Source organism: Falco naumanni, chromosome 7, assembly GCF_017639655.2.
Source record: "Falco naumanni isolate bFalNau1 chromosome 7, bFalNau1.pat, whole genome shotgun sequence".
Taxonomy (NCBI): domain Eukaryota; kingdom Metazoa; phylum Chordata; class Aves; order Falconiformes; family Falconidae; genus Falco; species Falco naumanni.
In genome coordinates this window covers 23,754,825-23,781,853 of record NC_054060.1, presented here as the reverse complement: position 1 = coordinate 23,781,853, position 27,029 = coordinate 23,754,825, and the positions used below count along the sequence as shown (strand labels likewise).

The window sequence follows — 27,029 nt, the reverse complement described above, 5'->3', positions numbered from 1 at the left end:
AGATACTATCACACCCTAAATGCCATAAATTCAATGCAAGATACATTAATAATGCAACCAACTTTGAGCATATCTTCTGGATATATAAACTCATGTTCAGTGACAGAAAATGGTCTGATAACACTTGCAAGATTGGGAAGTTTCATCCAAGAGCATATAAGGACTTGAAAGCTGAAAAAAGACTTATTATCTCCATGGTATTCAGGAACTGGTTCTGGATACAACTTCCCAAAATTGTAGGAAGAAAAAACCCATAACTTTGCTACCATGGAAACAGAACAGTGCAATATATAACTGATTGTTACTCGTCTGCCTTTACAAGACTGATCCCTAAAATGTTAAGGCCCTCAATAACATGGTTAGTTTTGTTCCTGCCTTAGAAGTAAACCTGGCAGAAAAGGAACAAAGACAAGCGATTGGGCGAACTCACCAAGCAGGGGAGCACAGCTCAGGAATTACACTTATTTCTAGGAAAAATGGAGGATTAGAGAGGAGAAAAAGATAAAGATCAAGAAGGAAGAAGGAAGATGCCAGAAGGGGGGAGGGGTTTGGTTTGACTAGCGAGATGGCAAACAAGGCCCTCACAAAGGAGGGCTGGATCCTGCAAAAGAGAACTTTACCAATAAATATGGCAGCAAATACTGGATGGGTGTTACCTTGCCCTCACTGCCAGAGCTCACGCGCAGTCTCAGCAAAAGCACAGCTTGTGGAAACCATGCGCATCTTCTCATAACTTCTTAAGTTACTTTTCCTTCGCTCTTCACTGGCACATCCCACCCTCTTTGGATACATCCAGAATATTCGGACAATTATTACACTTGTACTTTCCTCACAGTTTGTTGGGTTGTGCAACAAGAGCATGTTCTTTTACTTCACTGGAAGCATCACTTCTTCCCACTAGACAAATGTCCTGATTGCAAAATGCATGGTGTTCCCCTCATGAAACATTTGCTCTCCCTGCCTGCCATCCCTGGTGCACAGGTAACGTGGTCACTGGCACCCAGGTTCCATCTCTCTTTTAAAATCCACCAGCACACCCGGAGATCTCACAGCCCAACACCTTGCAGCTTTATGCCCTTTGCTGGTGGCAGGTTAGCAAGGCAACCCAGCCAGCGCGGTCCTCATTGCTGTTATTTTTGGAAGAGATATCTCACAGGCAGCTGCTCCTTTGTGGGTTCACCTCAGCTCTTGCCCCCTGCCCAACACCTCCTGAAGGCACAGAGTCCTGCCACCAGCAGCCCTCAGGCAGCAACTGAGGAGGGTCTCTTTTTCCCTCATGCTCTAAACGCCTACTAAGAGATGTCACCGGCTGTGCTATGGGGGAATCTCTGAGGGCAGGAGGAGTGCTGACCGCTCCAGCCTAAGCTGCCATCGAGGCTTACGAACAGCGTCCCTCTCCTGAGGGAGGGGAAGGAAAATCGCTCGCACCATTTCACAACCGCCCCTCTGCGCCGCATGCGGCGGTTCCTTTAAGGGGGAGCGGTTCGCCATCTTAGGTTCCTCCGCCCCCTCCCGCCACGTGACGCAGGCGGCCGCCATCTTAGGCTTCCCGCGCCGCCGCCTTGGCTCCTTGGGGTCACGTGTGGCGGGGCCGGTGGCGGAGCAGGGCTGAGGGGAGCGGAGGGAGCCGAGCGGAGCCGCGCGGCCGGAGGCTGAGGGGCGGCTGCAGCAGGCGCGATGGGGCAGTGCGGCATCACCTCCTCCAAAACCGTCCTGGTCTTCCTTAACCTTATCTTCTGGGTGAGCCTGGGGGCGGCTGGGGAGGGTCACGGTCTCCGGGCGCGGGGCTGCTCTGGCGTGAGGCCCGGTCCTGAGAGCGCTGCGGACCGGGGCCGGGCCGCCTCGCCGCTCTCTGGTCCTCGCTCACGTACGGCAGCAGCTGCGAGTCCCCCCGCGCCGCCTCGCTGCCTCAGTTCGTATTTAAATGCTTTCGGTTTAACAGGCGTATTGTGTTCCTTCGCGGGGATCCGTGTTCTAGCGGTGGGCGCAGTCCTTTCCATCCCAGCTCTCACACACACACACACACACACACCCCGCCACGTTCCCCCCAAAAATTCTGAGGTGAGTGAAGCTGAATCTGTTGCCTCAGTAACCTGGCAATGAAGCTTTAACGAGCATTAGAGATCTTGAGGTAGAGACGCTTGTGTAAATAAATTCAGCTTGAGATGCATTATTGAGATTTTCGGGTCCTAGTGAGTTTAAATTTTGTGGAGCTTTTATGGCCATCTAGGCTTTGGTCTGAGACTTTAAGGACGTCTGTCCCAGATACTTCGTGGTAAGTATGGAGCACCATTTTCTTCCATGTATTTTTAACACAAAATTGGGAGATAGATAGATACAAAACTTAACAGTCAAAAAGCCAGTTTTATGTTTCACTTTTTCCAGTAGCCACACTTGCATCTTAGTGTTTATGTGTTGCTTAAACCTCCCATAACTACAGTTATGCTGACGGTCTTACCGGGGTTGGTAGAACAGTAGGTTGCTTCCTATAAATGACCTTTCTCAGGATGGACATACAGGCTGTAGCTTGGCATTATATTCACTGTAATAAGTGGCCTGTCAGAACAGCATGACTCTTAAATAAATGAAATAAAATTAAAGATTATCTGTACACTTCTAAGAATTCCTTTTCTGCATTTAGCTACTGCATTTCTCATCCTCTAATCCCAGCTCCAGGAACAGAAGATCTGTTGTCCCAGCTGTTCAGAGATTTCAGCTTTGAAAAAGTAATAGTGGGTAACAAGATATTAAAACCTTCAAATGTGGCTATATATAACTACATCATTTAATATTGAAAGCCACGTGAAATCTATAAAGTGTTAAAGGATAATTGTTCTTGTCTGAGTTTTTGCGAAGGAATGCCTCTCATGGGTGCCTAAAAATGAATCGTGGTCAGGGTAAATGCGTATCTGTTCAGTCTCATCAGCATTTCTCTATACAGCTGTTCAGAGAGATGAGCAGTAAATGTTGAGGCATAGTAGGAGTCTGCCATGTTGACTGAGGTGTATAGGCTCCGTTCTTTGTCTTTGAAGTATGTGGTAGTTACATGAACCTTTTAGTACAGCCATTTGTTTAGAATGTTCTTTGTTGGGTGTGGCGTTTTGTTACATGCACAGTTGCAAGTGGTATTTAAAAAGCTATTTAATAGCAGCTATGTCATAAAGTTTTTGACTGAACACAGTTGTTGAGTTGCGTTCCTGATGGCATCTTGAAGTACATTTTTATTTAGTTGCTGATATGAATTATGTGCTGTTTTGAATAAATGAACACAAATTCTGTGTGCAATTTCTTCCCCACCATAAAAACTTGGTGGTAGTTTTCATATTGTGTATCTTTGAAAGATATTGTTCGTAATTTGCTGTGTTTAGTAATGTAATTGCAGGTTGAAGTTTGCAGTTATTAGCTCAAACAGTGGGGGTACAAAGTTATTTTGTCTAATGCTGAATCTACCGCTTTACAACTTTTAATGACATTTTGAGACAAACTTGACTTAATTTAGAATGGACAGATTGATTGTATTTAGATAGGATGTAGTTCATGTCAGATTGAAATGTCACCAATCTTGTATTCTGTAAACCATCTCCAGCCTAAGAAGTCAAACTTGTGCTGATAGCTTGTCAAAGGAGATAAAAGAATTCCAACACTTTATCTAGGATATTTCATTTGTTGACTGGGCTGACTGTGTGTTAACATTTGGTGCCCATCTAGTTGACAATGTAATTGCTTTTGTGATGTTACAGAAGTCTTTTGCTTGTCATTCATATATAATTCTAATTTTGGTAATGAGATTATCCAGATCTCCACTGAGACTTGACAATAGGTAACCTCTTATAGTTGGTCGAGTAACTGTGAAAGCTGCTTTAATTGCTTTTATAAATTTAGTGTGTCTCTAGGCTATAATCTATAAATCTTAGTATTATTATTGTATTATGGTCATCATCTTCATGGTCGTTTGTAGTAATAGAGTTGCTTCTGCATAGTTTGCTACTGGAAGTTCTGCAAAAGTAGCTGATCAAAGTGAATTATAACTTACTTCCCTGACACCTGCCCCCCTGCCTTGCCAGGGGTTTCATATTTGTCGGAGAGTGTGAATGTTCAGGGTGCTTTGGTAGCTGTCCTATGAATGCAAGATGTTCAGAATATTATCACTTGCGCTGCTGAAGAAAAAGCAGGCTTGTTTTTGTTACACTGTATAGTCTAGGATGTAACTTTTTTTTTCCCTTTCAAGCCTTCTGAAAAAGGCAGATCAGGGTCGCTGACAGGTCAGAGCCATACCCACTTATTCATCATCTAATAATCCAAACTCCATCCAGTTTGACAGTGATTCTACAAGTTCATCTTCTCTTGAATTCTTGTGCTACTTATTTTCCAGCTACTAAATTTCCCAGTTGACGCTAAAAAAGTCATCTTGTTTTTTGTATAGTCTTGTGAAAACGTTTTTCATATCCTGTTAAATTCTTATATTAACATGTTAATAATTACTACAGGATTTTTATATTTAAAAAAACCCAATGGGGTATAGAAACTACATCACCTCACAATATGACAGGTGCTAGTTTATTATATAGAAAGCTGGATGTGCTTTACACACCTTTCCAAGTTTTTGGTATGATACTTTGACAGTTTAGCTGAGTTGATTTGCAGACATGTCAAACGTTGAGTACATCTACTGTAGACATACAATTGACCTTAAAACGGAGTACTGCAGGAAAAGAGTCATGAGTAGTAGTAAGAGCAGCATGATATAGATCTTGCATGAAGTGCTTGTTTTGAATTTTTGATAATTTGGCAAAGAGTGCTTAAGCTCAAAGGCACTGTACAAAGAAAATCATTGATAAGAAGCATCAGTTAAAAGTTGCCTTAGAAAGATCAGAGGAATACAGATCAGGTTAATATGTTTCTCAGTGTTTTCTTGTTATGATTTAGTATTGGAGTAAATATGATAAATGGCAAAGGAAAAGCAATCCTTCAGTTGACCTTTATCTTGTCTTAAGTTTGCACATTATCTATTTGGTCAACTAGTGACTTCATTTTTATTTAGATGATGGCTAAGGGGTTTTTTTATTATTTTAAGGAAAGGTATTGCATAGGAAGTAATTGTGAATAATATAACTTAGAAATTAAAAAAAATGTAACTTCTAGTACAGAATTCTAAGGAATAGTTTTGGTAGAGTGGAAATCCTAATGATCAATCTGAAGATTTGGGATGTGTATTTTTTCAATGGGGAAGGATCAGAATGACTGGTGTGACAGGAGGATGTTAATCTGTAGTCTTAAAAATTTTAAACACTAGTTGATAATTAGAAATACTTGGGTTTTTTCTTGATGGTGAGATGTTGAGTGTGACTGATCACAAATAAAAGATGATCATAAAGTATTTGAGAATAGGATGTTTTAAAAAAAATAAATAATCCCCAAAACTTTTGGTAAAGTACAAGTCTGCACTGATTTGAAAGAGGAAGAAATAAATTTACCTGAAAGAAATATCTAAAGACTCCTGTCAAATGTGTTTATTTTGTGAACTCTTAATTTAGGGCTTCGTTGGGTGGGTGACTTGCATAATTCAGTTGAAAACACTTTGAAGAAATGAGATGAAGACAGAAATGCTAGGGAAATGTTTTCAGGCATATGTTTATTTAGTATATAGGATAGAAGGATAAATATTCAGAGATGCTTGTAGTCTTGCTTAGAAAAGTGACTCTGTCTAGTTTATATTCCCAAAGAATGTATGTGGTTTGACAGCCTGCTCTGCTAAAACAGTACTTAATACCCTGTGCTTGCTTTGAGGCTTTGAGGCTTTCTTCATCTGTGTTGTCCTCCTTGAGAAAAGGAATGAGCCCTGCTTCTCTGATACTTTGAATTCAGTATTTATGAACTAACTTTTTAAGTTGCTTTTGCAATTATTTAACTGTCTTGAAATCATTAATTTTATAATTAATTTGACTAAGCTATTGTAGAACATTCTTTGGTATGATTGTCTGGAGAGGTCTCAGGGCTTCAGTTCTGTACAACAAGAATGCTTCTTACAATTCTGTGCTCACTTTACAACTTACGCACACTTATAACAGTACAACAACCACGGCATTAGAAATTAACTTAGAGAAACTGTCTGTGCTATCCTTATAAAAAGCAGTAGCTATGAATGTTTATGTAGAGTATTTGGGGTTTCTGGTAGAGGAGAAGAAAGAAAATGCAGCAATGGGAAAATTCATTGAAATTTAGCAGTAGAAAGAAAAGGTAGAAAAGTAGAGCTGGCTTCCTCCTACATGCAGGAATAAGCAAAGTTATTTTTCTGTTTTATTGGGAGCTTGAGAATTGCTTCTGATCTGGACTTTAGAAGCTTGGGTAATGAAGAAACTTCTTGAAGTTTTTTTTGTGATCAAAGACTATAATTGACAGGTGATCCCAAAGGATACCTATCAGGGATTACTTGACTGAAACCTTTTTTATCTCAAGGGCAGTCACTGCTGGGTATGAAAGTTGAATGTTTTGTGCTTCTGCTGCTACGATAGTCAAGAGTGTGTTTGCAGGGTTGTGTAATGGTTTGGAATTGTGCATTAAAGAATTTTTTTTTTTAAAAAAAAAGGATTTAAAGCTATCATGCCTCTGATATTTTTTTTTTCTTACAATGTTTGCATATGAATTTTCAGGTAGCAAACATGGGCCAGGCCCTGATTTTTGGTAAGGCTTCAATTTGGTGGTATCACTTACGTTTCTTTACAGGGTGAGTTTCAAGTCTTTGCCTGAGATTTTTTTCAGGACCTTTGCATCTGGTCTTGTGCTTAAAAGTAGAGCTAATACTTAACAGAAGCAAAAACGACTTGCAAAGCTAAATGTGGTGTCTCTGAGTAATATGTGGAATTTGAAATACCACTTTACTTCGTAGAATGGAGTAATCATTCTTGTTCTTGTGTGGGGCAAGTAATCTGGACACAGTGGACCACCAGGTCAAGTTAAAAGCCTGATGACTAGGTGTAAAAGAATGACTATATTGTTAAAATCTCTTCTAGTTGAAAAAAATAACCAACCCTCAGTCTGCTGATGCACTGCCTCTTGCAATTAGTGATGTTTAAAGTATGTAATGCCAAACGCAAAAGCATCCTAGCTCGGCCTTTTGCTTTAACTGCAAAAGCATTTGAATTTGGGGGTTTTTTTTTATGCATAGTGTTATGGAATCGAATTTGGCTACTATAGACAAAGCAGTCTGGCATACTTGAATTTTACATGGCTTTGTTTTATAAGCCTTTAAAGTATTTCTACCTGTGTTACAAAGTTGAATGGAATTGCTAGCTTTCTTGTCCCAAAGGATTTTGGAAGACAGTTAAAGCTCAGTGTTCTTATTATTGATGAGAACAAAGTGTCAGGAAACAATATATTGAGTTCAGAGGTGGATGGGCACCAATTCAGGCAAGTAGAGAAAAATAATGTAAGGCATGTGGAGAGGGAGATGAGTAGCAAAGTGCTGAAAATAATGTGAGAGAAGTAAACAGCAGAGATATCCTATAGGGCCTTTGAAGTTAAAACTGAGGAACTAGATTTTGAAGGACAGAAAGCTTAAAAAACCCTTAAAGCAGCAGCAGATCAGGAAGACACTTTCTCTGACAGTATTCAGGCTATGAGTAGTGTTGGAGAGAGCCAAAAATGTTAGTAGAATACAGCATAATTCAGATAATGGAGAAGTAGTGTGGAAAAAACCACTTGAAGATACTATTCTAAGAAGCCCAGAAACTGGGTAGCAAACCATAATATCAGCATCCTTACACAGGGGCAAGAAATGTTCAGGTATTGGTAGGCATGGAGAAAAGTGACTGTTGTGAAGAATGAAACTGATTACAACTGTAGACCCTCAAAAATCTCTCCTGAAGTGTACAGTTTTTGTTTGGTGGTTTGGTTGTGTTTGGTGGTTGGTTGTTTTTTTTTTTTTTAAAAAAGCATGTTTGTGTCAGACTAGAAAGGCAGGCAGGACAAAGATGCACTGAAGTTTAACATGAGAGCAGTGCACAGGTTGGGAGAGTGGTCCTAGGACAGGATTCAGGCAGAAAAGGTGAGGGACTGTTAGTGTAGAAGATTTTTTTTCTGGGTTTTTCTTCTGCTTTTTATCAAAGTCTGTGCAGGCAGTCTGTGTGAATATACCATAGGTATGTCTTGAAAGATGCTTTATTAGTGGAATGAACAGTAATTGGTTTTAGAGTGGTGTCTGTATTACTACCAAAATTTACCGATCAGCAATGGTCAAGTTGGCAGTAGTAGGAGTTTATAAGTAGGTGTTCTTTCCAAAACGGTGAAATATTCCTCTTATTTAATTGGACATAAGGTGTGTTTTCTCCTAACATGATACTTTGCTGCTACCTTACTTTTCTTGTTCACAGACTTTGTGTTTTTCAGAAAACTGTGACTAAATGCAGATTCTAAAGGGACAAATACTATTCTTTGGCCGAGTTAAGTGAGAGTACCAAAGCCAATTCAAAATCTCTTTTTTCATAGGTTCTATTGTGGTCCCAAAGTGAAGAAAATTCAATAGCAAGGTAAACGGCAAAAGTGATGTGAAGGACAGTGCTTTGTGAAGCTTTAAAATCTTTGGATTAAAATCAGATCTGTTTGGGAGCAACATTAGTAGGGTAGTATAAGGAAGCATTAGCTTGTAAATTGAGCTGCAATGTCCAGGGTTGATAAATAAATGATCAACAGAACAAGTAGTGTGAACAACTTACTGTTTGTCTTAGCTAGACAGAATTTTAGCTTTCAGGCTGCTGCAATGTATGAGCATTACTGAAAACATGAAAACAGTTCTTGGTGTGTGTTTGCAGCCTACTTAGAGAAACAAACAAAACCCCCCAACCTTCAAACAAACAAAACCCCAATGTTGAAATTGTTCCAGGGTGCGTCTACACAGTCTGTAGCCTTATATACCTCAGTGCATGTGAAAGGTGAAAGCTGACTTTGTGAAATAGGCGTGGGCTTAATTAAAAGCATGTATTATACCAGCACAAAGATAGGGAAAAGTTTACTTGCTGTAAGTACCCTGATTTTTAATATGCTTTCCTATAATGTTTTGAGTGATGTTTATCATGGCATGTATCATTGTGTCATTAGATCTTCCAGTTTTCCCTCCAGTTTTTTGCATGCTTGTTTGGCTTTTAATAACTCTTAGAGGCCCACGCCAAAGCAATAATATCCAGCTTTTTCTGAGCCATAGGAGGTCTATATATTTTTTAACCTTTTCCTCTGATGAAAAGGGTGTCTTATTGTTCAAGCCTTTTGCAACAAACTGTTTTCATTGACTGTACTTTCTCGTCACTCTTCTTGAAGGTTAATTGTAAAATAAGTGTGCCACTTCAGGTTCAGTCCTACAAGTTAGATGCAAACAACTCTAAAAGGATGTGTGAATGCTGAATAACCAGTCATCTCCATAGAGCATGCATGTGACCTGGCACAGATTCAGGAGCTGCTGCCATCTCTATTCAGAGCCTTGAGCAGATTAAGTTCAAGAATGCTTCCTTCAGGCTCTGTTTATCAAAGACTTACTTAACTGTGCACAGTTCATATATTTGGCTTCCATTTAATGATAGGAAATGCATGATTCTAAGTGCGGTAGCCTTTTAGTTTGACTCGAGTGAGACTTCTGCAGACTTACTGTTCACTCTGCAGGATAATAATCATTGAGATTTGAATTATTATTTAATTATCCTTATGTTTTGTGATACGGATTTCAGTTTCTCTAGATGATTCCCTTATCAAGAAAGAAATGATTTAAGTGCATGCTGCTGTTTTGGGGGTTTGGCTTTGCCTTTTTTTCTTTCAACTTTATTCTTGGGTTGCAACAGGGAATAAATGTGCATTTAACTGGTGCAGCGCTGATCAAGGTAGATTGCATACTTTGTATAGGTAAAAGTAGCTCTTTGTCTTTATCTGTTGTCACAGTATTGGTGACTCACATCAACACAGGACATGGTACTGTGGAGTCGGAACACAACCCAGTTGTGCTGGGACTGGGTGTTGAAATTACTGAGTTGTGGGGAGGGAGGAAGTACCTGAGGCTAGTCTGGTCCTATCAACTGAACCACCTGTTGGCAATTAGCACAGTAAATGCACCCATTTTCTGGTTTAGTTTCGTACAAAGTGAGTCCTGTTATATACTGCTAAGAGTATTCAGTGCTGCAAACCAGAATGTAGTATGAGAAAATATTCAAAATGAGCAAAAAGGATTGCTTCAAAATCACTTTCCTAATCTCAGCTATAATGCTGTTTTTGAGACCTCCCCCTTCCTGATTTAGGGCTTTGAGCAGGTTGAAGAAAACACTAAGCATCCCGTGGTTGTGATGTGAAATGAAAGGGGATGACATTTGAAGCTTTTTTCCTGTAAACTAACTGGGTAGTGTTGCAGTGTGATAGACTAGGTATGGTACCTCTTAAAAAATAGTGTTAAACAGTTACACAGGACAGGAGTTTTGGTCTTTGTAAATTTTAACCCGTGAAAGATGCAGCAGGCACTCTTCCCCCCCCCCCCCGATTACTAGCTGAAGAGATTTTGAGGAAGAGAGCGCAGTAATTTGTAAGGGTATGGTCACCTCAAGTAGAGTCAATGTCTTTATATTCAGCTTCCTCATGATTCTAGTGCAATGTTCGTAGATATGAATGCATGCTTCTGTACTCAAAATTCTGTAGCCTCTTTCACAGAAACACTGGTTCTACAACATTCTTTAGAAGCAAAACCTAAGGCTAAATGCTGCTGTGGCTGATTAGTCATTGAAGTACCACGTGTGGAAAGGATTTAGTAAAGTGAAGACTTCTTCAGATCAGGCTGCTTTAATAAGTCTAAAGAAAAATCTGCCTTTCCAATAGTAATTACAAAATATTAGGGTTTTTAACAAGGACGGAGTGTGACTTTGCTTTGAGACAGTGTTTAACCTCTGTACTTGTCAGACTCATCTGGCATAATGCTGGAAGGGTGAAGTGTCTTAAAACTGTATGCTTCTTGAAGTAGGGAAGGAAAGCTAACACCTGTAGACAGTTTGTTGGGGCTTTTTAAAGTTCAACTTTTTTTGTGTCAAATACATTCTTTAAATAAATATGCTCATGCAGTTTAGGAACCAGATTTTTCTTAGAAAAGAAGGAAGCCACTTAAATTTCATACAACAGAGGACAAAGGGGTTCACAAATGGCTCTGATTTCAGTTTTGTGCTGTTTTCTGTGCCTGGTGCTGGCCACAGCTGTGCGTTTTCATCTGCCACCTTGCAATATACCATATTTCTAACAAACATTTTAGTTCTTAGAAATTGGAGATTACCTCACCGGCCTGTCATTCGCAGGCTTCATTGCTAGGCAACAGTTAATGTAATTCCATTGTTCAGTGGCAGTACTTTGAATCTTTGCTTTATATATAGAAATTGTATGTCCTATATCCACATTTTGCCATGTTGTACCTAACCTGGCAGGATTTGTATAATTGGATTAGCATTTCAACATCTTCTGTGCAAAGGGGTGATTTTGTAGTAGGTTGTTCAGTTCAGATCATCTAGTCTGGGAAAGATGTCTTGCTGTTGGTCTTTGACTGTTACTGAATTTTCAGTTTTGCTACCACCGTATCTATGTAGCACCTTTTAGTGGATGAATGTGAGCCTCCTCTATACTTCTAAGATTCCTGCGGAGTACGCACTTACAAAGAGGCAGAGAGGTGAAATATATTGCTCATATCCACAGAGAACTACTGATACTTCAGAGCTGGTTCTCGATACCTTTTTCTTTGACATAGTGTTTCTATAACAGAGGTGCTGTAGGGGATATGCCGTGTGTAGAGTAGTATTCTAGTAGTGTTTATGCAGTATTGTTTTATAAGAAGTAGTTGCAGTAATATTGCAGTACATCTAGTACATAGTAGCAAACAGTGCTGAAATACTAGGTACCAGTCCTCTTACGTCTTGTTCTCTGCCACACTGAACAGGTTGCCCAGGGAGGCTGTGGAATCACCATCCTTAGATTTTCAAGACCTTGGACAAAGCCTTGAGCAACCTGGTCTGAATTTGTTGTTGACTCTGCTTTCAGCAGGGAATTGGACTAAATGATCTCCTGAGGTCCTTCCTGGCCTGAATTATTGGTTCTTTGATTCTACAATAGCATGACCCAGTCTTGTAGTAGTATAGCTACTAGCTATATGTGTGTCTGTCTGCCCTCACTTTCACAGCACCACTGGGTGGGAAGGGAGGGCGGGAGGCAGCTTGCAACATTTTTTCCTCAAATCAGAGCTGAAGTGTGTAATATTCCAGTTAAGTGAACTCTTGTGTCTGGGGTATGCATTGGATTGTGATGGGGATAACTACTAGATACAGTGAAGTTCTTCAGATCATAGCTTAGCTTTGCATCCTCTGAGCAGATTGTTTTAGCTTAGCCTTGCATTGGGACGCCATAAAAGTGTCATGAAATACTCAAATTTTGTCCATCATTGCAAGTCAGTTGAACATAAATGCTTCATGTTAATATATAGCAGAACTTTTTAATTCTGCAGGTGAAGACAGTTATTAAAGATGTTTATAAAGCAAAAATTGGTAAGGTCCTTTTGTTTTGAAATAAATGTATGTTAGCTGGCTTGTCAAGCAACAATTGTCCTTCACTAGGTCTGCTCAGCTTAATGAAGGTATTGATGTGTTGAGATTTCTGTAACTGTAAGGGAGGTAAGATATATCAGATTGATGCAAGTGCTTTGTCTGAAGTGTTTTAAATGTAGATAGTGGCAGATCCATCCTATAGGTCTTATTTGTGGTAACTTTAAGTGATTGTTTAATCAAGACCAGTTTGTACAATGATCCTTCTGAGAATATGTCTTTTAAAAGTTGTGTTATGTGTTTTAGGTATTTGCTTCTGTCTTCTAATAATTAGTGGTTTGTATTTGTTCCTGCCTGATCTGTTGGTTAGAATCATATTTTCCAGTGCTGTGAACACTTCAGAAAGATTGTTTCTAGCAGTTCATTTTTCCCTAGCAGAAGTTAGTTTGCAATGTGTGCATGTATTCTGTTCTAACATTAAATCGTAGGTGGTAATCAGCAAAATGGAAGAATAAGTAGAGGGTAACAATGGCAGATAAAAGAACTGCATACATGCTCTGAAAAGCTGTTGAGTAACAAATCATTTGCTGTTCAGATGGGCTGCAATCCTGTTCTCAAAAGTATGAGATACTCTGTGAATATCAGACTATGCAGAAGGTTTAGTTCACAGCATGGGAAGGAATTATTTGAGAACAGGGAGTGAGATTTTGTTGTCATAGCATGGTTACCCTCATTTCTTGATGATGTGCCTCAGAAGGCTTCCGTAGTGTAGTCAAAACTAAATCTGCCTAGATTAAGTGTAGTTAAAAACTACTGGCTAGCCCCACTTGAGATGTTCCTAATAAATATATGCTATAGTCTAGATTTTATTTAAATTTTAACATCTTTATTAATGTCTGAGGAAGACTATGGTGTTTGATAAAATAATTGTTGCAAAGTATCCTTGCTGAAAGGAGGGTTTGGGGTTCAAAGAAACTTACCATGCTAATGTGTCTGTCTATTGTAGGCAGCAGCAGGCATACTGTGCTACGTGGGAGCCTATGTGTTCATCACATATGATGACTATGATCATTTCTTCGAAGACGTCTACACACTAATTCCAGCAGTTATTATTATAGCTGTGGGAACACTTCTTTTTATTATTGGACTTATTGGGTGCTGTGCCACAATTAGAGAAAGTCGCTGTGGACTTGCTACGGTAAGTTGCAGAGTTCTTATGTCATAGTGTTTGGCTGTTGTATATTTGGCTACCTTCCCTTTTAATAGACTTCTAAAGTATTTTAAATTTGTTCTCATCTTATTTTATGGCTTGATATGTTTTCCCCTTCTATTTTGTTATTAACATCTCATATCAATTTTCTGTTCCAAATAATGCTGTTAAATTAGCCATTTCTGGCAGCAGAGGGCTCCTCAGTTTTACCTTTTTGAGAACTGCGGTCATCTCATTTAAAAGATGTAAAACCGTATGATTAAGTCATAACAATTTTTAAATCTCACTTTGTTCTGGTTGAAAAGCTGAAATAGGACAGAGGGAAAGGTGATCCAGGAGCCTCCTTGGTTTTAAGTATCTTGCACTGAGGCTAGCTGAGGGTGGTTTCGATGCCTAAATATTTTTCTTCATGGCTTAATTTGGACGTTTTGCTTGCAGTATTTTATGCCATGTATTTCCAAGTATTTTAACTGTAATTTCACCTTGAGAATTAGGTAAGAGAGAAGACAGACCAGTATTTAAACTGTCCCCGTTGGGCTTTTCTTGGTGGTTTTTTTGTTTCATTTTGTTTGTGGGGTTTTTTTTGTTGGATGATGTGTAGACTTTTAACAGTAACTTTAAAAGTGCTCTTAAATATACCAAGACATACACATAGCTTGCTGTTTCTGTCAGTTGTTATAGAGCCTAATGTGAAGAAACATTACCTTAGTGTATCTGCTACTCTTTAATAACAGCCTGGGTAGCTTCTTTGATGTGACATTCCTATTCATCTAACAGAAAGAAGATTGAAAGAAACAGTTAAAGCACTCCAGTATGGTATTGGCAGTCCTAATGATCAGCCCTTGCTTGGCTGGGCAGCTTCTTATTAATTGGTGAAGCTATGAACACTAAAGTTTCTTGAATGAAGTTAATTCTGGGCTCATTTGGTCAACTTAATTGCCTGCTTTAAGTTATCTCATAAATCAAAACCTTGCCTGAAAAATTGTTCTAAATAGCTGACTCTATTTGGAGACTTTCAGAAAGTAAATGGGTAAAACTGTTTGCACACTCTTGATTGTATTTTACAGTTTGTGATCATCCTGCTCTTGGTTTTCATCACCGAAGTGGTGGTGGTGGTTCTTGGATACATTTACAGAGCAAAGGTAATAACTTCTTAATTTCAGTAAATGTTTTGTTGTGAACTGTGACAAAAATACAGTGGTGTAATTATTACTGTATTTGATTCTGTAGAACCGTTAATGGATATTTGTTAAGGAAATAAAACCAAACATCAAAGTGGATTAATTTTAGATGTCAGTATCTTAGAATACTGATGTTCTATATTTTAAATAAAGCGGAAAGTCTTGTCTAGAAATATCATTAACAGTTGAACAGCAGAGAGGAGTCTCATGGTATTTGGTACCTTTCAGTTTTCCAGATGGTAGTCTAATTTATTTATGCTTTGACTTTGTGAAGGGTTTAGGTTACACAGTATTTGAACATAGAGCATATTGTTTTGATGTGCAGTAACTTAAATCTTGTCTTGTGTTTTGGTATACAAACTAGCTGCATAACAATAAAATTAAAAAGATTGAATGTGTTTATGTGTATGGTCTAGCTTTTTGCAGGTGGTTGACAGGTTTTATGGCTAAAGAAATTATGACTTCTCACACTGTTTAGTGGAAGTTAAGAAAGAGGACCAGAAAAATGACATCAGTTGTGTTTCTACCAGCATAATATGCAGTAGAAATGTATCACATGGTATTAGTGATACCAAAATGCAGCTTGAAGGAAAGAAATTCCTAACTTGCAGGTCACTGCCTTTTGTTATGTCCGCATCTAAATTTTGCCAAGAAATTGGCAGAAGAGGCATTTTTAGCTGTGACGTGTAATGTGATTGCAGCATGTATAGAACACTCCAGTGATATCTTAATAGCAAGCTGAACTACAACACCATTTACCTTTCTTGGGACTTCTATGTTTACATAAACAGCACAGGTTTTAGAATTCAGTATTATCTCCCTGCTTTTTCCCGCTATCCTGGAAGACGCGGTGACACAACGGTTAAGTAAAAATCTAGTTTTTGCTATGTGTACAAAGGAAGACTGCCTTGAGTAAGCAGCTGGCAAGAGGACCCTGAACTATGAATTATAAATCTGACTTAATAACAGAATAGGCTGCTTCAACAAATATGCTCTCAATGATGCTTCAATTCAGGATATATTTCTGTCATGGTCTACACTTGATTTCTGATATCTTGGCAGCATGCTAAGATTACTTGAGACTCTGAAGCTTGTAGTCTTAAGTAGACCTTGGAAGCAACTGAGGAAAGCAGTACAGTTCCTGGAGAATGGGAGATGTTGAGTTCTTACTTGTTAACTTGAATGGTTGCCTTCTGCTCCAAGACTTGCAGAGGCATAGTGTGCTATAGTTATTCAGGAACTACTGTGGATCTGATCAGGACTAAGCTGTGGTCATCTTACTCTTTTGTGTTCCAGTCTTCAAGTGGGTTGCTGCTCTTTCAGTGAACAGCATTCAGAGCAGATAAAAGCAGATGCATACATCTTTCTTCCCTAGCCCATCTGAAATTACACACTTGAAACACTTGAAAATTGGATTGGTCCCAGCTGTGGTTCCTGTTGCCTCTCATTTTTGTCTTGCTACTATACAATTTCACAGCTATAGGTAATGCAGAGTCAGAGCTTGGGAAAGGGGGAAGGTGGTCTCTTTTGGTCTTATGTTAAGGCATTTGTGGGAGTTAATATTTGAAATTTAAATCTTAAATCTTTTGAAATGACAAGACAATTTTCTCCTACCCTGCAATACTTAGCATCTTAAACTGTTGTTTTCAAGGTGCAACAAGAGTGTCAGAAGCAACTTAAACTATTACCAGTGAACTAGGAGGTGAAATCTGCTTAGGTTTCTGATTACGTTTGCCTGGATAAATAAGACGGCTCTGTGCTTTGTTACTTTTGTTCTGTTTCTGACATGGCATGTATTGATCTGTGGGATTTTTTTGTGTTGGTTCGGGGGTTTTTTGTTTGTTTTTTTAAAGGCACCAGAGTCATGTTGGAACTACTTTGACTGTACAGACTTCCAAAACTTTACAAACAAAAGGCAAGATTGAAGTCATGGCAGTTGTTAATCAAAACTGTTGGTACCAAGTGAGACTTAGTATGTCTCAAGAAAGTGGCATTGTTATAAGTTAACTTATAAGTTAAGCGATTTGAAGATCAGCCATTGTATCTTGATTTTCAAATGTGTCTCTGAAAACCTGTGTGTGTAGATCCAATTCACACTCTTACTCCTTCAATACAATGTGAAGCATGCCTGGATCACACTGTGATAGACTGGTCTGCTGCAGAATCTGCTGACATTGGTCCTTACCATAAAGTAAGGCTTTTTGTAAGCAGCAGTAGGGATTAAACGGGCTGTCAGTTGGTTGAGTTCTTACTGGCATTTTTTGCTTTTGGTAGAGTAGTTCACTCTTCATTTTTCGTAAAACCTGCCAGTTAGCTAGAGCTAGTGATTTCTCTTTGCACTGTATGCAATTTGCATGGCTTTCATATGAAATGTTGCCCTGATTGATCCGTAAGCCAAATGATGCACAAGCAAGCACTGAAGTAAATGATTTAAAAAACTGTATGACAAATTGAACAGCTGTTTTGTTATATGAATCAGAGGTGTAAATCACATGGGTGAAATAATCAGTTGATTTTAAGCTGGTCTGAAACAAGATGCCTGTGCATGGTAAATTGACTTTTATTCGTAACTATCTTGATACAGATTTAGTTGTAAAGATAACCAGTATTTTTGGGTTGTGTGTGTGGTGATGAAGCTTGTGCTATTGCTGCAGAAATTCTTCTGTTAAAGCATTTCAGGAATGATGTGTTGACAAGACCTTGCAAATCTGAAGAATATGCAGGCTTAGTTAATTCTCAGCCCTGAGATTACAATCCTTGGACATAATTCTTGTTGCATGTGATAAAAAATTTCAATTCAGAGTTAGTCGTATTACTGAACAAATCTTTAGCTACACAAAACTTTCTGTGCATTGAAGTAACAGTTTACAAGAAAACATATTATTTAAAAGTTTCTAGTAAGATTTCCTCCAAAACAGGTATTATAAGACCCTTTTTGGGAGGGACAAGTGATGATTCTTGGGCGACATGCATTTCTAACACATCCTGACAGCATCTTTAGCAGCTTGACTCATCTGCAGTAGCTTTAGGAGCTATTCTAGTAACTGTTGCTATGTGCAATATAGTGCCATCAGTTTCTCAGGAAATGTGGGGGGGGACTGAACAGAGAGCTTGGTCACTGTAGGGTAGAATGGTCAGCCAAAAGACCTCATTTTTGAGAACTTACCTGTGTTCCAGTCAGAATGGGAAGAACAGGTAGTATGACTTGCTCATATCCTTGTGGTCCCAAAGGGAGCAAGTTAGCCCAGGTAGTTATACTGATTTTGGTTTGGAACTTTGAAGGAGGAGTAGAAAGTGGAAAGGGTGGAAAGGTGAATGTATGCTCTTACTAGAGCCCTTAACTTCATGGGGTGTCTGCCACAATGTCATAATAAAAGCAATTTCTTTTGAGATGCAGTGTAAAACTGCGTGGTCTAAACCCTTATGGAAGATAACTGCTTGTGTTTTTCTTGTCCATTAGCTGCAAACTAGCAACATCTTTGCAAAAATCATTAGAATTTTAAGAAGCTGTACCATTGAAGTATGCTGATGTCAAATGATAGGCAGTTACCTTAGTTTCCTGAATTGCTATAATTAGAAGTGAAATAATTTTACCTAAACCTGTATTACTTCTGTTGGTGTGCTAATGCAGATACTTTCCTCATGCTTCACAGGTGGAGGATGAAGTTGATCACAGCATTCAGAAAGTATACAATGGATACAACGGCACAAATCCTGATGCAGCCAGTCGTGCTATTGACTATGTACAGAGGCAGGTGAGGCAGCAAGGCACATGGGAACTTTTCAGTCCTTTCTGTCTTTAAAACAGATGCCGTGTTGCTCTGCCTGCTACTTGTGTAGCATTATCTTCCTTCATTCTAAGAAATCTAGGATAAACAGCTGATTTGGTCAATAAATAGCTTAACTCTGTTAAAATTAGTAGAATTAATGACACTGATGGGGATATGCATTTTGCATAGTTGTAATCTATGAATCAGTGTTTGCATAAGTAGTACTAAATACTAGAATCCAGTAGAACATAATCTTACTGTACTGTGTTCTTGGTATTGCAGTTGAATTGCTGTCTTGTCCCACTTCTTGACTGATACACTTTGGCTCTTTACCTGTGACTTTTCAGTTGCGCTGCTGTGGGATCCATAACTATTCAGACTGGGAGAATACTGTCTGGTTCAAACAAACTAAAAATAACAGTGTGCCACTTAGTTGTTGCAAAGCAGCCCTCAGCAATTGTACTGGCAGTTTGACCCGCCCAATGGACCTTTATTCTGAGGTAAGACAGCTGAAGTACGAACCATGTGCTTTTGCTGATCATCATTTAATTTTCTCTTTGGTGGGAGTGTGAAGTCTTGGATGTATTTACTTTAAAAGGAAATAAACATAGATTGTAGAGGGAAGAAAACTGGTTTTTTTTTAAATCTGTGTTGTACTAAGTAATGACTTTTTCTAGTGTTTGGATTATCTTTCTGTGTTTGCTTTTGAGTTTTTTTTGGTGTATGTCTAAATGTGGTTGTCGGATGGATATACTAGAAGTCTACTTGTTTCAGGGGTGCGAGGCTCTGGTTGTAAAGAAGCTTCAGGAGATCATGATGTATGTCATCTGGGCAGCGCTAGCATTTGCTGCTATTCAGGTAAGAGAATATTCTTTTCTCAAATCAAATTCTAAACTGGTGTCCAGGTTATTACAGGTACAAACAGGGTGATGACAGCTTTAGTCCCTACTTGTATTGGGGGATAAATGAACATCTGTCAAAAGGATCTAAACATTTTAACACAACTTTTCAACTGTGCGTTGTGAGTGTATATTCTTTCAGATTTGAAGATAGCTGAACAGTCAATGCTATGTGCGGTTACATACTAGAATGTAAATGGTAAATTTTTTCTTGCAAACTAAGTATGAAGTATCATGAATGTTCTTTGGCATTCAACACTTGAAAAATTGGCATAATTTCCAACTTCGAAAGAGATAGCTCATTTTAGAGGTACATCAGCTTAACTGTGCTTCATGGCATACAAATGATGTCAGGACCACCTAGGAGATACACCAGGGTTTTTAATAGCATACTCTGCTGTTGTTCAACTGAGATTTCCATTGTGTGTTGAAGATTTCTTGGTTTCTGGCCTTCAGCCAAAAAAAAAAAATTCTGAACAGGAAACCCTGCATACTTAAAATTGAGTACAGGCTGTCTACCATATGAACCTTAATTGTTAGTTATTTTGGTCATAAAAATGTAACTAGATAAATAGACAAATGTGTATCAATATTTATTCAGATTTCTTTGGGGGAAAAAAACACCCACAAACTGAAAAACCTCAAAACAATGAACAAACAAAAAAACCTAAACCAACTAGGACAGTCTTCTAAACATATCTGTAAAATTGGCGTTTTGAATGCTCATTGATTTGGTAGACTTGGTACACTAATCACATTATTTTCAACTGTTCCAATGTTATGGCTGCTGAGAAATGTAGTATATGTGCTAAATCCCAAGAGACTTAAACTAATTTCATTGTTCCGTTTGTACCCTTAACAGTATTTGAATTCAGAAAACATTGTACTTGTGAGTCAGGTGGTAGAGGCACTGTTGTTTTCAAAATCAGCTTTGGAGCTGGATTGTATGTTTGAAGGTAAATAATGTTTTGCAAGCAGTCTTGAGAAAATATGGTTAAATTTCTATTGCAATGCTGCAAGAACATGTATACAGTAATATTGTTGAACTGTTCAGAATCAATTACTTCAGCTCTGGAACTTCCTTCTGAAATAAGAATGACAAAAAAACACCTTACAACTTTTAACTGTTAAAGCAGTATTTAGTCTGCTTGAACACTTAAGTATATTTGTGTAATGTAAATGAATGTATTTGCCATAACATGGTTACTGTGGCAGATCTGTTATGTGGGGAAGAAAACTTAAGAGTCTGGGTGAGCTGAATCCCAAGAAGAGACATTATTCCTAGTTTTGGAGTTTGCAGGTTGATTAATGTTTCTGCCCCAAAATGCAACATGGTTAAATCCTCTGTGGAATTGGGCCAGAATTTCTGACACATGCTTGCAATGGAAATGTGGCTGCTTGCATCCCTCTGTTATTCCTGGCTCATCAGATCTAAGCACAAATATGTTAGTTATATCTCTTCTGCAGTGGGTGCTTTTTGATTTTTCTCCATGTGTCAGTAATCAAGCTATTGGCAGAAAGTACATACTGTCTAAATAGTTTGTCAAGAAAATAGGAACATCAGATAAATTTCTTTCAAAATGCTATACTATAGCACTAGCAAATCTTTTTGCTTGAAGTTAAAACAAGCTATGTGATGCCTGTTTAGAAAAATAATAAAGACTAAAAATAATAAAGAATAGAATAAAGAATAAAAATATAAAAATTGGAATACAGGGGTTTTGGGAATACCCTTGAAACTTCTGTGTGCTAATATTCCCGAAGTAGTAATCACATTTAAATCTATCGGTGGTGATATTCTTGTACCTTTGTTCCACAGTTCAAGTGGCTGTAAATTCATGTTTTAAAATTATACTAGTTTCAGTCAAATTGTTAGTAAAGAGTATTCAAACTGGTTTATGTCCTGAAACATAAGATGCAAGCTGTGACATCCTCTTACTTGTAATCCAGAATTCAAATATGTACTTAGCCTGATTCTTGGCAAAATAGTCTGTGGGGTAATTGAAATGGAGGTAAGAATGTAAACTTCAGCAGATAGCCTGTAACGTAGGTCATGTCCTGTGAACTTAGAGGAGTAATGGGTTTTTTTACCTTTTTGTGACTATACTCACTGCAGAGTCCATTCTGAACTGAACATTGATCTGTTAGGCAGCAAGGCTGTCTGAAGGTCATTACTCTAATAGCTGTCAGTGAACAAATTTAGTCTTCAGTACTTTCTTTAAAATGAAAAGATGGGAGAATTTTTGCAAGGCTTGGAATTTGAGGAAACTTAGTCTTTTCTGCATAGAAGTAATTTTTGGTATTCTCATTTTTGAGTTACCGTTGGGATCTTTCAGTGTGCAATAATTTCCTGTCTCAACCAGTGACAGCATGGAGCTAATAAATAGGAGGCAAACTAAAGGGAGCAAAGGCATTGCAGTGCAGTAAAAGTGCTGCTTGATTAGCTGCAGAGTTCATTCTTAAAGCTAGCTTTTGTAGTTAGGGATAACTTACAGGATGCTAAGCTTGGCACATGTATGTACAGCCAGTGGACTTTTTTGTATAAAAAAAGCAAACCGGTTTGATGAAGGATTGGATGTAGTTAACGCTAATAGGCAAATTTCAAAAAACTAATAAAATCCCAAACTAAACAAACCTGACTGGGAGATGCCTAAACTTTCCTGAAAGTTGAGGAGGGGTTTGCATGGATACTTCTTCACCACAGGCTTCTAAAATATACTTTTTTCACATTATTAAGTAGCAACTGAAGAGAAATGGAATTAAATGCCTTAGAAAAGGGTTTAGAGGTGCTAGCATATTTTTTTAAAATGACATAAATATTCTGCAGAGAAAGATAAAATACATGAGTGAGTTGTGTTTACGGTGAATTCTAGGAGTATGCTTAGTGGCCTCAAAAAGGATATAAATGGTTTAAATAGTAACTCAAAAGATTACATGAGGTTTTATTATAGTACCTGATTGTTTAAGATTTTATACAACTATATAAATCGAATGTCTTGAGTCATTGAACAAGATTTATTTTCAAGTGAATAACGAAATGCGATGGGAACTAATTTTTGACATACATCGCGAGAATGAATTAGAGCAAAAAACCTAAAGGAGATGTTTATCTACAGAATGCTCTTGAATGGGGGATAAAGTTGAAGGTTTTGTTGTTGCAGGCTGTGTGCCTTCTTCAGAGTTTTGTAGCCACTGGCACCTATTATAAACTCTCTATCTCACAAGTCCAACTTCAGGAGTTTTTTAAATTGTGGGTATGACATACCTCCTCAGTTAGAAGGACTGTGTCCATGAAGAGTCATTCTCTCTTGTAACTTTGTTGTGTGTTTTTTTTCCTTCTGACATGAATATGACAACCTGAGTCACCTGATCTAGTTGAAGATTGCGCATTGCAGGAAGGTTTGACTGGATGACCTTTAAAAGGTCCCTTCCAACACAAACTGTTCTATGATAACATATATTGGGAGTTAGTCTATGAAGTGGAACCACCCAGGTACCAATGGAAAATAAAGAAAGGTGCAGTTTTTACCAACAGGCTGGAGTGCTGTAGTCTAGGTTACTCTCAATCTCCATGTTTTGGGGTTTTTTTTTTGAGCCTGAGCTGGTTGCTGCTGTAGATCTAAACCAGATAATATGCTCCAGACAAAAAATATTACTAATCTTTACAGCTTGTTCCTTTCTGGGAAATTAAAAGCTCATAGTAGAATTTTATCATGCCTCTTCAATCACTGCTTATTTAGACTTGAGATTTTTAAAACATTGTCATCAGTCTTTCTGATGTACTGATGTACTATGTCACAGGTACCATCATTTAGGTTTAAAAATTTACATCTGATGTTTGCATCAGACTTTAAATAAAGAAGTGAGTAATTCTGCTGTTGTCCCTGTACTGTGTTTTCCCTGGGTTTTTACTGTATGAATGAAGAGGCTTTAAAATTGGTTGTTGTCTGACCCATTTTATTTTGTTCGCTTTCTGTTCAAGGGTTTTTTGGGGTTTTATGAAACTAACTTAACATCTGGGTGATGCTTTATAATCCAGAGCTGTGACAGGAGCCTCTTGAAATACTTCCGTCTGTGAATAAACTTCTGTGCATATGACCAAATCAATACAATGTCTTACTTTACTAGAAGCTATTGCTAATTACTGTAGACCACAGAACACAACACTGTACCTGACTTTTTTTAGTAGGTAGTCTTATTCTACCCTCAATAAATGTGCAACTTGTGTAAAATAGTGTCCTACATCCTTGATTACGTTAATCTGATCTAAGTCTTGTGAATGTGTGTATACAGGGTGATCATACCCTAAATTCCTGGCAGACTTGCCAGCACAGTCATGGTATCGTGAATTTAACAGCAGAAAAATGTCTAAAAGTGAATAATTCACATTGGACTTAAGCTTTTTTTATGACATGTTAACAAGAGATTGAGCATTTGAAAAATATTTCAGGGGTGAAAAAGTTTCATAAAACTCAAAGTTTTGCTCCTCATTATTTGCGTAATGCATTTATAATGTATTTGAATTTCACTTTGATCTTTTTGCACCAGATATGGTATCTAAAGTTCTGTACCTTTCATTTAAAAAGAGTAATTTCTTCTATCTGAATTACCGAGGCAGAAGACAAGTGACTGACCAAAAAAATGTCCAAGACAACTTTGCAAGAAAATAAGGCTAGAGTTTGCTGTCCTTGCTGTTTGTGGCAGGAAATGAAGGTTTTTCAAGGACAGTGCATTTGTTGCTGTTTACCTTATGGGCATTTAGTCTTGCAAAGCATGCTGACAGTTTCTGTGCTGAGGTTAAATCTCTTGAAGTACCTTCTTTGTACTCAGCTTGTTTTCTTTTTTTTTTTTTTTTTTTTCTCCATAGCTTCTTGGCATGTTGTGTGCCTGTATAGTACTATGTAGGAGGAGTCGGGATCCTGCCTACGAACTTCTCATCACTGGCGGAACCTATGCCTAGAAGAGAATGCAAACACGTGGTTCAATCTTAACTCACTTAAGTGGGAGATGAATGGGCCAGGTCTACTGCAATAGTTCTCTTGCCCTAGGCTTAGTCAAAGCGCATCTTCCACAGTCAAAGACAGCCGTACTGTACACTGGTGATGGGCAAAACAACTCAGCTTTACACACACCCATATGTGTGACTTTCACTGTTAGCCAGCTATTCATGTATCTAAATGTTTTAGTATACTAGTAAACCTTCCAATTTCAGAGCCATTTGCAAGTGTAATTTGGTTGATCTGAAAGTCAAAGGACTTGTGTCTACTTTGGTAGATTACCTCTAAACATTAACTGACTGATGCTTGCATATAGAGAGAGGATGTCTTAAACCTTCGCTACATGGAACTTTTTTGGCCAAAGTTGTACAGAGGAAGCCAGCTGTGTTTAATTTGAGGGGAAAAAAAATACTTCAATCTTGCCCCTCACCAGTGTCACTTTTTTAAAAAAGTCCAGTACGCTTTATATATATAGAATTGTAAAAAAAACAAAACAAAAAACCAACCAAACAAACAACCCACAACTAATCAAAATTTTAGCATCGTGTGACTGCAGTTTTGACCTTGAGAGATCAAATCTTTCAAACAGTAGTTTAAAATACAAGCTGGCTTTTCAGGAGTATGATGTATGCACTACTGTTCTATAATGAAATATTTCATTTTTCTATGAAGAGCGGTTTTGTGTTGAGTGAACTGTTAGACTGTAGATCTTAAATTGGCTTGGAAACAATGTAGCCATGTAGAGTAGCCAAGTAGTATGTGAAAATGATCTCAACTGTAAATAGTAAACCTGATTAAATAAATCTCTGTATATCCTCCCTATAAACATGTCTTGTTTTCTGTTTAAGATTCCAGTGTTCAAATGAAGTCCTGTTGTGTTAGAAGCATAAGATTTAGTATGAAAGCACCAGTTTTAAGTGGCTTTGCTTAAAGAGATCTGTATTCAAGGTTTGCTGGAGGCTTAGTTGTGTTATTCGTTCTTATTTGAAACAATACTAGAGAAACACAGCACAACAGATTTGGTTGGTTGAACTTGGTGGAAAGTTAACATCTTGTGAATACAATTAAGGAAGAATCTAATGCCTCTCAGCAGTGGGGGATGAATAGCCATACTTTAACTGCTGTATGTTAATTATGCATTAATGTGTCTTAGGTTATTCAGATGCTTAGTCTGCTCTTTTTTTGAACCCACCACTGCTACTTTTGGTGGCTTCAGTTGCCTGGCTCTTTGTAGTAGCCAGGAATGTTCAGAATTTCTACCAGTTAAGTGCTTTATCATGCAAAATAGACATGCTCAGCCAAACTGACATCAACATAATATTCTCAAATACCCCAAAATCCACAAACTACAATTGTCTTTTCCCGAGTTATGTAGTCTGTTGAGAGCCATATCTTGTGGGGTTTTAGGTTTCTTAGAGGAGTTACACTGCTGTAGAAATATACTTTTGGAATTCTGTGTTAATTTCTAAGGATGGGTGTCAGATGATAGGCCCTTAGGGCTAAGACTTTCATTCTTAGTATGGTATGTGGTTTAACCTGAGTGGCCTCCTGGGACTCTGGTGTTAAATTTCCCAGATGGGGTAGCAAGCCTGCTAACAGAATCTACTGTCAGAACTGTTGATGTATTTAAGGATTATCTGCATCATTTTGTATTGCATATTGTAGGTATGTTTAGTAAGATCCCAGACTAATAAGAAAAAATGACCCTGGCTTGTAAGAATCGGGCCGGGGAGGTTTTAAAACAGACACCTATATTGCACTAGATGGAGCTAAGGATGCTTCAAAAAGTAGTCAGCTCTTACTAGCTGCAAGGCAGAAAGAAGCTCCACAGTCAAGAGCCTGAACATACCTCTTTGAAGTGAGGATAGTTATGGAGAGATTACAGTGCATGTCCTTGTTAAGATTGCTGGAAGACATGAAAGTAGAGATAACTTGATAGTATAGCACCAAGTACTGCCTTGTAGATCAGGGAAGTCCACTTGCTTTTGAAAATGCAGAGAATTCATGCTGGACTGTGGAAACTTTTCCTGAATCCACTCAATAAATATCTTACAGCTTTTTTTTTTGACGTAAAACACAACCTAAACAAAGCCAAACCAAACTTTTAACTGTTGTGAACTAGTTGTTGAACCTGGCCTTCTTGCATTGCATCATTTGTCGCTAGCTCTTGGATATGTGGATGAGAGTTATGGTGGTGTGGTCTTCCCCCCCAAAAAAACCCAGAACCCCACAAACCTGCAAGGGTATAATGCATTGCATTTTGTATAGCTCACTGAAGTTGGGAACAAGTGGTATTTCCTTATAGTCAGACATGAATATAGCTGTAGTATGAGCTGACTGGTTTTACTTCTTACTATCTTTGAATGACCATGTATTGTAAATGCGCTTGTGTTTCTCTGTGCTAATTTGTGCAGTGGGATTCATACTCAAGGA

At 38.3% G+C, this 27,029-nt stretch overlaps 1 protein-coding gene across 1 annotated transcript; it reads left to right on the top strand.

Annotated features, from left to right (window-relative positions):
* The first annotated feature begins 1,560 nt into the window (after nt 1–1,560).
* Nucleotides 1,561–25,422, top strand: TSPAN3 (tetraspanin 3). The gene is made up of 7 exons (XM_040601044.1): nt 1,561–1,740; nt 13,546–13,737; nt 14,817–14,891; nt 18,584–18,685; nt 19,048–19,200; nt 19,475–19,558; nt 24,467–25,422. The coding sequence occupies exons 1-7, from the start codon at nt 1,678–1,680 to the stop codon at nt 24,557–24,559; spliced, it is 762 nt and encodes a 253-aa protein (XP_040456978.1). The 5' UTR covers nt 1,561–1,677; the 3' UTR covers nt 24,560–25,422.
* The last annotated feature ends 1,607 nt before the right edge of the window (nt 25,423–27,029 follow it).

Bases quoted from the DNA above. Each gene is read 5' to 3' on its own strand.
- TSPAN3 (XM_040601044.1), top strand. From the start codon at position 1,678: ATGGGGCAGTGCGGCATCACCTCCTCCAAAACCGTCCTGGTCTTCCTT. The intron at 13,738-14,816 runs GTAAGTTGCAGA...TGTATTTTACAG, and splicing joins GTCGCTGTGGACTTGCTACG to TTTGTGATCATCCTGCTCTT. The intron at 19,201-19,474 runs GTAAGACAGCTG...TACTTGTTTCAG, and splicing joins CAATGGACCTTTATTCTGAG to GGGTGCGAGGCTCTGGTTGT.